The following is a 13,814-nucleotide window of genomic DNA, read 5'->3' on the forward strand; positions in this document are numbered from 1 at the left end:
GTGTGAGAATAATTTTTTTTTGTATGTAACTGAAGAAAACTGCCCCCGTGTACTAATTGGTTAATTATTTGCACTGCATAGATGCATTTTTATGACACAATAGACTCACATCTGAGCGCAGTACAAAGTAGCTCCTTTGCTAAATTATGTATGCTGCTTCCTCCTTAACATGTCACGGGCATCTCAATTTACTAAGAAATTGCTGAATCATGTTGAGCGGTTTTTTTTTTTTTTTTTTAATGCTTGCCAGAGGCAGTGCCTGTGTCCCAGTTTTTAGGCTCCGGTGTGGTGATACCGGTGCTGTTTTCAGGCTCTAATGAAAAAGGGCTGTGCTGTGATGAGAGGTGTTAGCGCTGTCGTTAGCATCTGTCTTTTTTGTCTCCTGAGCGTTGGCTTGGCTCAGTTCCTGGGTGGTGGCAAGCCCCGGGGTGCTAAACGACATGCTCTGTCATAAGCCTTCCAATCCCGCCACACTCCACCTCACATGCTGTCTATTGCTGCCCCCAGTTCCACTCTGTGGGGAAGTCCAGTGAGTGGGTGATTTCACCACGGCCTTCCACCACCGTGTCGTGACTCCAATGACTGGTTCTGGCAGTCTTATATGGCCAGGGTTGTACAAATGTGCAGTAAATATTGATGGCACTCTTGATTTTTCCTTGGCTCTAAGCCGCTTATCTTTATGCAGTTCATGTGTTACTGAGTGTGACCAAAGGACTGCTTCAGATATCCGTTGACTGTGCATTTTGAAGTAATTAATTAAGTGATTAATAAGTAATGTTTTGGTGACGCAGATATCGCCATGGTGACTCCTGGTAATTGGAGTATTTCTATAAACAAATTGAGAAAAATGACTTGTTTAAGCATGAGTTTCATCCAGCTGTCAGTGCTCTAGGTGACATTTATTCTCTACAGGGGGGCTTTGTTCAGCTGCTGCTGGATGGGGGAGGTAGGAGATCTGATTCTCTGAATAGACTAGATAGGTTTTTCATTACCTGCCATTTATTTATTTAGTTACCTGTTTGTGTGTTCATTCATTTGCTTGCTTTAAAGCTTCATGCACCCTGAAGGCGCATCACCTCGTGTGACTACTTTTGCCGAAGTGATAAAATTCAGTTTGTTTTCACACAATATTACTGGTGTAAGGAATTAGCTTTCTGTTTGAAATGGCCTGAATGTTTGTTTGGCATCTCCATTGGGAAATAGCTCTCCAGAAGATGCAGAAAATGAACAGCAGGCAGTGGTTTGGAGTTGCGAAGAGCAATGCTATTGATGTTCCCTTGAAAACGTCATTTGCCATGTTACCCTTCCACTTACTATTACGCCCATACCCTATTGCTCTCAAAGCCCTTCACTGTATTGGTAATAAATTGGGACACTGTGAATGCAGTTTATTCCATTTTCAATTTAACAAATCAATAGAAATGCCTTTTAAAAATTTAGAAATCATGACAAGATCATGAAACTCGATTAAAAATTATTTTTCTAAAAAGTAAACCAAACAATATGAAAGGTTCCACATTTCCAAATGGTTCATCCAATGTAGATTAAATACCCTCAAATTAAAGATGACATTCTGCATCGCAACCTCATATTCACCATTTCATTTCAAATCAAACGTGCTGGAGTAGAGAGCCAAAACAACAAAATGGACTGCGCTGTAAATAATTAGAAAACAAATGCAGATGGTTTACAGATTTATGTTTATCTTGAACAGCAGACAATTTAGTATGCCACAGACCAACTGCTACTGTCAAAATCAGAAAGCTTTGTGAAATAAAGACAATTCAAAGCTGCATCCTTTGTATCTTGTGTCAATGGATGGCTTTGTAGGGGTTAACCATTTTATAGACAGACAAACCAGGATGGTCACTCAGTGATTTTCTGTAGCAAAACCTGATGAATACTAAAACTGGGTGTAGAATTTAGCTTACTTATTTTGTAATAAATGGGGAAATGGCTTATAGTATTGCTTAGCATTACTGGACAAGTTTGTTTTTACAAAAGTGTCACGTTTCGCAACGTGGAGCGGCTGTGGTATAGGACATGAATGAATGGTTTTTCCCCATTTCATGAATTCTTCCTATTATCATGTGTTTCTGCAATTAAATCCACACGTCTATATGCTCAGCGTGTAGAAGTGTCGATCTTCAGCATACTCTTCAGGAGGGGATCCTACTATTCTAATTCCACATTAACAGTTGCCACCTTTGCTAATAATCCTAATAATCTTTTAAATTCATTCAAACTCAGATGACTGGTGTTTTGTTTTTCATGACCGAATTGTAGCTATTGTAGCATGTCGAAGAGCTGAGACATTCTGTGATTTTGTGAATACCCTGGTGGCTATTAAACAGCTCATGCAAATGGTGCCCTACGGAGGCATATTGCAAAATTTTTACCATCTTCAAATTCAGCTAATCTCAGTGGTAGCATGTCTTAGACAGACACTTTAAGGATAAGATCAGTAGTTTTGTTCATGTGAGCTGTGTAAAATGTGGGAAGGGCTAAGCGATTGAAAGGTGAGACTGCTGCTTGTTTCCCGTTTCCACAGCTGGCTCCAGTAGTCTGCGTGTGCTGTTACTGCATATAGTGACACATTGTGAGATGGTGGCATTATGTATGCCAACTTTGCATTGCAAAACTTGTTCACTTGTACTCGTGTCTGTTTTATCCTAATATTTCCATATTGTTGTTTGATGCAAGGGAAACCGTGCAGTGAATGAATGCGTTGCTATGGTTTCATGTCCCAGACTTTTGAAAACTATGTTACTGCCCACATTCATTTCAGCTTGTAAAAATGCGTGATTCAGCTGCAATTCCTTATAAACTTGCAGTATTTTATCTTCTTGCGCCACTAATATTAAAAAAGTTAAGTGTCTTTGTGTCTTTAATGAATAGTGCAGACAAGAATTTACCAGTTTATGTATATTTAACATATTTCCAGAAATACAGCAGTGTGTTAATACTTAGCACTCATTCTGTTTCAAGTACACATGCCCTCGAATACTCATTCGCTCCTCTCACTAGTTTGGTTTGAGAGTGCTAAAACCAGCAGTGTGCTTCACTTTTGAAAAGCTGTCTCTTCTAGTTTTACAGTAGGATGAGCAGTGCCCATTCTTAGCTTGGTAGTGGGGAATTTTTTGTAGACCCCTGAATACAGTTGAATTCCACTGAGTCTAATTACATTAAGAATAAACTAAATAGTCTAAACTAAATGTGTGTAGAACCAATGACAGCACAGTGAGTGAGTGATGTCTCTTCGACAAGGTATATTTATTAGCTTTAGTTTTACTGACCTCAAAAAACATAGAATTGTATCTCATAGCTGTTTGGAGCATCAGAGTCAGCTGAAATAAAGATAGTAAATGCAAAATGCAAAAAAATGCTAATTTCAAAGTTAAATAGTAGTTGTTCATTTTGGCAACATGCATTGGTCATCCTTAAAAAGTGTTTAATGTGATCAAGGCATCCTCATCTGCTCAGATGTAGTTTTTTCGTGGCATGATGCTGCTTACTACACACACTTTTAATTTGACGTGCAAAAAACCTGCCCAGTTGAAACCGGTGTAGCTGCTTGCAAAGGTATGCTGTTTTTCATCGGTCAGTGTCCCTTCGCATTATGCTTCAGCCAGGTGCACTGCGTCGCTAATGGAGTTTTCAGATTTCTTATTTTGACTGCCGGTCTTTCATGGGGACTCCCCAGCATGCTCGCCTGTAAGCGTTGCATGGACGTGTGTGGAGGAAGGTAGGGTGGCGCATGTGTAGGGGGAGGGGAACCTGCCTGAGGAATGTGATGTCTTGGTGAAAGGGCTTTAGCAGAACAAACGCAGCTAGAATGTTTGGCCGGCCGGAGCTGCCAGTGGCCACCAAACCTGTTTACTTTGGCTTCTTGCACTGACATGTTGATAAGCTCATTCTCTACAATCCTCGCCCTTTCTTCTTGGCCTCACCTCAACTTGTTTTGTATTACCATCTACCACGCTGAGCAGAATTCGTTTTTGGAATGCTAACCTTTGTTTCTTTGGGGCATTTCTGAGTGCTGCTTTCGTCATGTATTGGGGAATGTACTACCCAGTGGAAAGAGTTGATTATTTGATAGATTTTGGTATGTTTTATGCATTTGCATTTTCTGTTCTCCTCCCCCCCCCCCCATGTTAACAATAAAATACTTAGTCTTTTGGCTAGCTTGGTTACTTTGCATTATGTGAATACCATTATATTAATGTTTTAGTTGTACTCTAGGCTAATAAGTAAATACATTTTTAAAAGTATGCCTGTGTAGTCCAGCCGTTTGTCCAGGACTCTTTACTCAAATGAGAGTTAAAAGAGGATGAGCAGGGAGTGAGAACCATTTGGTCAGCGTGACCAAAAAATTTTTTATTTCCCCCCTATTTCTGTCCATCTCTCCCTCTCGCTCCTGTTTCCCTCTGTTCACTTGGGACTCCTCTGTGGATCTCAGGTGGCTGAAGGTGAGAACTCTCTCAGAAGGGTGAAGGTGTGATTGGGGTGATTAATGGAAGGAGCCCTGGTGTTGCCTGGGGCCTGGCTGGGGCTCTGTAGGGCTGCAGCCTGCGGGGGAGACGTGTCACGGCACGCTTTCTCTTTGGACATTTGGCTGTCCACCGTCTTTACAGTGTAAGATCACAGGAGGTCCCAGACGTGAATGAGCAGAACAAAAGTTATAGTTCTTTGATTGCAATTCAGGTGGATGTGGATCCTTCATTTTTAATTGCCATGCGCATTTGAGCGCATGCGTGTGTGCGTGTGTACATGAAGGCAGGTTGCTTGGCCAGTCATGGGAGTGATTAGGCCGATTGGAAACTGCCTCTACTGACAGCTCCCCATACATTCTGTTAGGAAAGTTATCTGATAAACAGCGCTGTCAGCCCATAACCTCCCCCTCCCCCCTTATTGATGCTCAATTATTTGTATTAGCGCTTGCACACACCCCCTTGCCCACAGCACACCCTCTCCTGCAGTGTGTGTTTTTAAATCTGATTTTTCTGGTGACATCCTGAAGCCACTATGTGCATTTAAATTGGTATACTGGTGATATTTTAAAGCATGTAAGCCTACATAGGGTGCGGCGTGCATGTATGTGAGAGAGACGAGGAGAAGGAAGAGTGGGAGGGGAAGTAGGGGGGAGAGAGCGCAGGACAGGGAGATGGAGCTGGTTTAACATTTTTTATTGTGGGAGTACAAGATGCAAAATTGAACTGGAAATGTACTTTATTTCGTGCAACTGTTGGGTTACTTGCTGGTCGTTTTTCATGGAAGAGTATACCATCTGTACCTTTGTGGCATGTTGGTCAGTCACCAGGGTCACTGCACATCGTAAGTGCCGGCTGTGATCCATTCTTTGAGTTGATGGATGGAGCCGTCTCTGTTGTGGCACGCTTAGCCCAGAAACAACCTTGAATGTAATTAAATTACCACTCCCCATGTCTGCTTTAGACATTTCCTCCTCTGTCTACCATGTAGTAACCAGCAATTTTACAGAAGATTAGTAAGAGGGTTTGCGATGAGGGAGGGATGGCAGATGGGGTACTACTGTGCCATTACCCTAGAGCTCCAAGTGTAAATATACATTGGAATGTGCGATGGTTTCATGTAGATTTACAGTTTTGCTGCCCTTATAGGGAAATTACTGTTTTTTGGTTTTAGACAATTTGGGAGTGTTTCTTTGTTTGGCTTGGCCTTTGCCTTGAACTGGAGACATGAATTTGTGGCTCACGTCAGTTGCCCTGTCTGTAGACCTTCGCTAGTATGTGTTGGGTTTTGGGCGCACTTCCTGATCATGAATCACAGTCACAGCAAAGCTTCCTTCTTTGCATTACTTTAAAGGTGGCCAGTGGGAAATTTAAGATCTACATCTGAGGGGCAGATTACACTGCTGTTGTCTTCCAGTTTTTCAAGCTTGTGCTCAAACTAGGCCAATGGTCTGTTAGCTTCTTTTGCTTCCATGGAATTTTTTTGTTTATGGTCACAATAACACTGTGAGCCCAGTCCACCTTAACATAACTAGTGTCAATGCGCTTCACTTCCTCTCATGTTTGTGTGGCTCTGTACTACTGTTACCAGGATTCATCTGCATAAATTGATTCATAAATTGATTCCAAAACTGTAGAAGCTCCTACTGATATGCAAGCTTTGTGACAAAATGTCCCCAGGGACACTGCTGGCAGGCTACACGTAAAAGACAGAGTATGCATAAGGGGCATCGTTGACCAGTTCACTGATGTGGTTTGTATATGGCCGTTCTACTTCGGATTTGGGGTGTAAGAATTCATGGGCAAAGTGCTTAAAATGCAACTGCAGTCTTGTTTAGATGGAATGCTGAGTTTGTTAATGGTATTGGAATGTAACCTATACACAAGAGTCCTGAATTGCACAATCATCGAGCCTGGCCCCTAGATCCTCTCTTCAGTGGAATATATGGCAGTCCTGGTGTAGTTTCATGAAATGCAGTAGATGCATTGGATGGACTGGTTAGCCTGGTGTAGCGAGCAAGAGTTTTAAACTACTACTTTAACTAAACTAGTTTTTAATTACTTTTCAGTTTGCAAAAGATTCATGGCTGATAGGTGATGCACTGTATGAAAATTATGCAAGCTGAACAGTTTAAAGATATGAAATGGTACAGCCATATCAAAGAGGATTTTCTATAAAAGCCACCCCCAACACAACATGCAACATAGGCATGATAAAGGCCATAAATGCCTGAATATGAAGCCTGGTATTGATGAGTGCAATGAGATCGGATGAAGGTTCCCATGTTTGCAAATCCAGAGCTATTGATTAGAATACAGTTCGATTACCATCCATCCTCTGGGAATTAGACTCATAATATGAAGCTGTAGGAATGGTTTTCATTGCTTTGTCAGTCCTGATGGAAGCATGATGCAAGCAACTGATTGTCGGCTGTTTAGATTTTACATATAATGTTGCAGGAATTTGCCTAGATCTCATGAAGTGCCCGTAGATATGAGGGACACGAATGTTGCACAATCAATTAGGTTCGCATTCTCCATTCTAACCCTCATTATCTACATGTGTTATAGTGACATACGTATATATAGTGACAAATATATATGACAACGTTATGTCCTTCTCCTGGCTGCAGATTAAAGCCTTTTTAAAAAGCATTGTATCTGCAATGGATCACCATCTTATTCTTGGGAGTTTACTGTTTTACAGTTTTCTAGTTTCATGAGCCTAGATTTGTATGAAAATAGGACACACTGTAATATTGGGGCCACAGTGTTATCAGTTAATACTGGTTTAAAACACTTTTCATTTGTGGTCCAGTGATAAGATTATGGCTAATGTGACAATGCAATATATATTGGCCAATATGGCCAGGAAAATATTGATTATTGATTGTCCACTCATATTTTTTTTATATTGGGGATCTAAATATTGTCATCCTAATCTTATTAGGAAACACCTGTATGGCCTGGGTGTAGATTGTGCAGGGCCATTTTGCCATTGTGACAGTGTGTCATGATCCGGTTCCAAGCATCAGCCATGTTGATGCTCTGGTTCCTGGCAATAAGCTCTGTGAGTCCTCTGATATAAATAATCATTGACTGTGCTTCAGGCCAAAGAGCTGGTGTCTTGTGTCAGTGCTTGTATTTAATGGCGAAGCGTGTTTGTTTTAGTTTGAATGGCCAAGTAACGCAGACGATCACCTGCTTTCGTTTTCACCCCTAATTCATCTGGTTGTCATATGTGGATATAACCTGATTATTCCTTAAAGCTCAAGGAAACCTGATCTTGTTAACATGAGAAAAAATGGATCAACCTTGAAAAGTGCTACATTTTTGGCAGCCCTGTCTGATTTGGGTCTGGTTTACAGGATGGTGTAGGCGTGCCATTGATGTCCAATGCATTAGTTAGACATCAAACATAAACAAACGAGCATGTCTGTGGTTGCAAGGCTGCACACTGTACTTCTCTGCAGCCGATGCGGCTGGTTATCATGGCGGAAAGTGGTAATATTTCTATTGTGAGAATATATATATATATGAACTAGAGGAGCCTGATAAACCACAAGATGATTTCATCATGGAAGATGCCTTGCCACATTTGGCACAACAAATGAGTGTCTGTTGCACTGTTACATTATGGTGTGTAGTGAGCTGAACAAGAAGACATGTCTAGCTAACATATCTAGCTATGTGGCTATCTTTACCTTGTGTCTCGTTTTACAAGAATGATGATGAACAAAAGTCAGGTTGTGTGAAACTGCCTGCTGGTTGGCTGAACACAAGCCAATAAACCATGGGAAGGTTTTTAATCAGGGACGCAGAAGTTTTTGTTAATGTTTTGGGGCAATGCCATGTCTGTTAGTACCCCAGAGATGTGCATTATTGCAAATTCATGGCTTTTGGTTAACTCCAGCTTAATGCAAGCTGGCCAGGCCATCACAGATTCTGTCTTTTGGAAAGCACCACTACATGCACTGTAGGCTGGAGCCCGCGGTTTAGCGTGATGCTATGCGTGCGCTTTGCGTCTGTGGAGCAGGCCTGGCGTGTGTGATTGCTGGGGATGTGGGAGAAATGCGATGAAATGCAGTGGTGGTTAAAAAAGGGTGTGAGGCAGCCTAGGGGGGAAAACAAAATATTTTCAACATTTCTCAAATGACCACGTCTCTTTTACAAGCCTCTACTGTGTGGGCGAACGTGGAGTTTCTGTGCGTCAGTGAGTGAGAGTGTATGTTGTGTGTGAGTAGCTGTGGTAAATGAACTGCTACATGCACCCATTACTGCATTACATTAAATCATATCTCTTCCATGTGCTGGAATTAAAATTGAAGTTGAACTCGAGTTGCAAATAGCATTCTGTATTTTGTTGTGTATGAAGAAGTATAGATCTCTTCAGAAGGCTTCCGTGCATAGTGCTCTGATCGCATTAACTTAATAAATAATTCATAAATGCTTATTGTGAGTTTATTAATGTGTGGCTTGCTTATGATTTTCTTGCGTGGATGTTGATAAGAAGGAAATATTGCTCATTCCCTTTGTTACCCTCGATGAAGAGAGAATGTGAAAATAATTTATAATGTTTTTATTTCATTCTAATTAAAATGTAGCTTGCCATTAGTTAGTAGATCTGTATGATCCTGTCATAAAAACATTGCATTTTATTTTCTGACCGAACTTCTGGATGCACAGCGGGTGTAGAGGATATACAGAGGTCAGTAGTCTCACTGGGCATTGCTCCCTACTGTCATTCCTCTGCCCCTCAGAACAGAAGGGCAAAATCTGTCTTTACCTGCCCTGGGGGAGCAGGGTGTTTTTTGTGAAACTGGTTGATCTCACTTTTGATGAAGAGTGAAGAGATGGAGCTGTGTCTGTGTGACGTGTGTCTGTCGTAGTTCATGAAGATGGCCAGCCCAGGCACAGGGCGAAAGGCGCTGCCACTGATGTCAGAGCTGCTGTCTCGAGAGTGACAGTCTTGAGGAAAGTGGGGAAAACCCCTGTCACAGCATGATGAAGATAGACAAATCATAATGCATGTTTGTGCTGACTTGTATTTATAGATGGTTTATATAGATGAATTGGAGGGGAAGTGGATTTTTCGGAGGAGTGGGAGGTTCAGCAGAGACCTGCACAATACTGTATTATTATTTGCCGGCAGCAGCAATTACGGGGTGATTTTAAGCCATTATTTCTATTTCAGGCCTCCATTATTTTCATGGGTGAGTGTCTTTGTGCAAAACTAGGGTTCTGAGTTTACCTCTATAAACTGTAGAGGCTTTTCAGAAAATGTAATGTAATGATACTTCACAGGCTTAAGATAATGTTCCTGAATTTTAGTTTTGTACTCTCCTTATTTCTGTTCATTTAAAAAATATATATATTATATGGTAACTAGAAAATGAGGTCAGTGTAGCTTATATATTTAGTTGATATTTGGGGAATTGAAATGGACTGTTAATCAAAATAAATCTGACTTTGTAGACATTTTTGTAATCAGTTTTTCATTGATTGTGCAAATACATCCCACTTTTTTTGTTTTCAAAAGATGGAAACTGACCAGTGACTACAAACTCCATATCTGCTAGGTGTTATATCTTAAGGGCCTTTGACACTTGTAAATTGATACAGGAAAGAAGGTGCGAAGGCAAAGGTAGTGTCAAAGCAAAAGCGTATTGATTTAGGTGTAAGCCATACTACACTGACCTGCTTTCAGCCATGAGATGTAGTGATGCTCTGTTCCTAAAGTGCCATGAATTGTCTGGTTGTAATTTTAGCATGCTATGTATATCACTTTTCACAGCATTTGATTAATTACACTTGCATTATTCCCTTTCTCTTTTGTCATTGGAGCTAGTGTAGAGACAGTTTAATGTCAAAATGTAGGTCTGTTTATTTATTGAACAATGGCTTATGTTTTATGCATGTTTAATGGCAGAAACCTTTACATGCAATGATTTTGGACTGGGTATGAATTCAGATGCCTAACAGCAAGTAGGGGTGTACAAAATATTTGGACACATGTATTCGTTTTTAAACATTACATTTTTCAAAGTATTGTGAAAAGACATCTAAATCAGTCCATCGGGCATTTTGTCAAATTCTAAACAAGTGCCATTTGATTTGTAAGCCATCACGGCTGTATTGCTATTAAGATAATTTTGTTAAATGTTTATTAATTTGTATTTGATTTATTTTATCGCTATATTGTGACAGTGCCTTATCCTATACGGAGTGTTGCACCCTTGCCCCAAACAGACTGGGCCCCTTGCTCCTTATCTCTTTTACAGGGCTTCTTTGACCTGACCAATCATGTCCCTGATTAAATGAGCTGCATGGTCTTTGATGTGATATAGCATGTGTTTCAAGTTGGTCAGGGAATATAGTTTTCATTCTGAATGTTCTAATAGGCATGTATCTTAGCTGAAATGTCTGTTCTTCACATAGCTTGAACCTCCAACTCTTATGCTCCCTACTAGGAGTGCATCGATCAATCAGCCATGCATCTTAAACAGCTGGTTTTAGCTCCATAACACACAATCGGTGACCGGCAGGCTTATTTTTATTTTGGCCGATCTGTTTTATGGTGTAAGAAATGTGAGCCGAGTTTGTGCAAGCTGTATTGGAATGCTGCTGCTGTATCTTTCCCAAAAAGCCACTCGTCTGGAAACCATACAAAGTCTGTGAAGCTGAAGTTAACGGCTTATTTTCCTAATATTTTTTTTCAATCCTATGGATTCTGATAGTATTTTACCTAACTGATTCATTGTGAAGTGTTGGTTTTTTAGACGTTTTTTTCCCTCTATGCCAGTAGCTTCACCAGAGTGTCTATGGGGTATGTCAAGGCTACAGTTCAATCAACCTTCAAGAAAGTCCAGTTCATCTTAATCTGTTACTAGGAAGTAAAAATGAATGTGAATGTTGAAATTTATTTGTCGAAATTCCATCTGAACTTGCATAATTGACCATAAGCTACAAATTAAATTTAGCTCTTCATCTGTGTATTCCAGTCTAAATAAATATAGTCAGCCATCAAAGTCAAGAGGCTTGACAACATCTTCATTATAGTCTGATTAATAATTAGCTAGTGCAACATGTTCATGATTTGGGTTTTCAACATTATCTTATAAAGGTAATCCACTTTAAAGGTAAAACACGTTGACGTTGAGCAAAATTATTTAAAATCGTTTTGAGATGATTAGATTTTCATTTTAATTCTTAATTGGTGCTCTTTAGGCTTTTTGACCTGGCCTGATTTGATGGGCATTCACCCTGATCTTTCCTGGCTTACCCGTCTGGGGGCTGGGCATTGGGTAGATGTGGGGGAAGGGTGGCCAGGAACTCCAGGAATTTTATTTGCTCGGTCGGCTGAGCGCCTTTTCCGCGTTTGCACTTCCCACCTTTGAGATTGTCCGTTCTGTTTACCAGCTGAATGGAAGCAGCACCTGGGGTGAGGAAGCTGATGGTGGAAGAGCGAGAGGAGAAGCCTCCAGAGATTTCTGCAAGGTGAGCGTCCTCAGAGCATAGCTGCCATACTGAGAGATTTCTCTTCTGGTTTAAAATTGAAACTCATGTTGTGACATGCTTTGCCAATGTTAGTTATTTATGACATTATTCTAGTAATAGGGACAAATACAAAGGTGCAGAAAGTAGGTTTGGCTTTGATAAAAGCTTAGATTTGGCATGCTTTCTCTTACACTCATGCATGCGCTTGGCGCTAGACCTACTGGATATTTCTGTGTACGAAATGTGACGTGTCTTGCTAATACATGTCGTAAGCAGTGACTGTTCTTAAGTGTCTGCTGATTGACAAATATGCAAACCACTGTTGGATAAAGTGTTTTGTACCTTAATTAAGAAGCAGTTGCTGTAGTCATTGATTGTTCATTTTTGCTTGTCTGCTTGGATATTTACTTGAGTTTTATGTCATGTCTCACACTGTTTAACTATAAGCAGATTGTATTCTTATTCTATGAAAAAGTGCAGTTTTAACCATAATTCTGTCCTCACAGCTATATGAACTAGACAGTGACCCCAATCGAAAAGAGTTCCTAGATGACCTGTTTGCCTACATGCAGAAAAGAGGTAAGGCACCTCCTCTGTCCCCTCACGGCTACACTAACATCTACCCTTTTTGAGTCCTCCCTAAAGCCTGGTATACACCAAGCTGACTGATACGTGTCGTTGGTACTGGTCAGGACGGATCTGTCCCAGTTCTCTGATGAAGTGGTCACATAGCACCGACGGTTGCCTCCTCATTTGCACCTATTTGCCTTCTTCACTTCGCTTGCATCCAGTCAACACCGCAAGAGATGAGCAGCGAGAGATCAGTGAAGGTGATCTCTGACTCCGAACGTAATCTGCAGTAGCACTGGCTTTATCAAGTGTAGCCTTGCTTGTGATGTAGAGTAAAACGTAGCGGTGAAAGCGTAGGAGGCGTTCCATGTGGGTTAAGCCACAGTGGCTACGGAGACTAGCACAGGGTGCCTTCAGGAGTTTTTTGTCGCAAATTGGAAGGGGAAGAGATCACAGATTTTGAGAATTTCTCCTGGTTGTTTTACTTCCCAGTTTTGCATGTCAGAAGAGTTGGTCATTCTTGGACACTGGTTTGTCAAACTGAGGAAGTAGCTACTGGAATGCGCGGATAAAGCCGTAAAGAAATAATGCATTTTGAAAGTGCTGCTGCAGAGACACCAACCTTTTGTTGTCATTTTCCACTTCTGCCCCACGCCCTGTGTCCCACGTCAAAACTCTACTGCATGCTATTTGGTTTGAAGAGCCAACCAATAGCAGCCCAATTCAAAACAACACGCACACGCCTGGCAGACTGTTCTCCGATGCGTGTACCTCACTGTTGTTGGCCTGTAGCCTCTGTGTATTCTCGGCTTAAGACTGGCTCAGGAATTTAAATTACATTTTGAAACTTCCTGTCAAGCCAGTTGGTACCTTGGAGAACTACTTTTTAAAATTGAATACATTCACCCCCTTGTTTGAATCATGCTCATCTACATAATGCACAATATCATTATGCTTTATTAGAATGCAAATGCATCTTCCTTGTCAGTCTCCTCTTCCGAGCTGATATGAAGTATAAATTGGCAGAAAATGTTTCCCAGCGAGAATATTTAAAAGTCCCCTGTCAGTGTTTTGTTTGCTTTAAATTGACTAAATGAATAATGCTTTACCTTTGCATGAATAGCAGAATTGATGTCTCAGATGTTGGAGGTAGTAGTTTTGTGAACCCAATGTGGTGTCAGTTTGTCTTACCATCACTGGCCCTCCTCGTGCTCTCTGACATCTGTCTGACATATGTAAGCCAGAGAGATATTTTCT

The 13,814-nt window shown here is 40.9% G+C and overlaps 1 protein-coding gene across 3 annotated transcripts in view; it reads left to right on the forward strand.

Annotated features, from left to right (window-relative positions):
- The window catches only part of LOC135241508 (AT-rich interactive domain-containing protein 3B-like), a 40,926-nt gene that overhangs the window by 9,217 nt on the left and 17,895 nt on the right, over nt 1-13,814 (forward strand). For all 3 annotated transcript variants that reach the window (XM_064311987.1, XM_064311989.1, XM_064311988.1), the window contains exons 3-4: nt 11,910-11,987; nt 12,494-12,566. In XM_064311987.1, the coding sequence (XP_064168057.1) occupies nt 11,910-11,987; nt 12,494-12,566 (151 nt within the window). The remainder of the gene's footprint in view (nt 1-11,909; nt 11,988-12,493; nt 12,567-13,814) is intronic.

The sequence above is a fragment of the Anguilla rostrata genome, chromosome 16 (assembly GCF_018555375.3).
Source record: "Anguilla rostrata isolate EN2019 chromosome 16, ASM1855537v3, whole genome shotgun sequence".
NCBI lineage: Eukaryota > Metazoa > Chordata > Actinopteri > Anguilliformes > Anguillidae > Anguilla > Anguilla rostrata.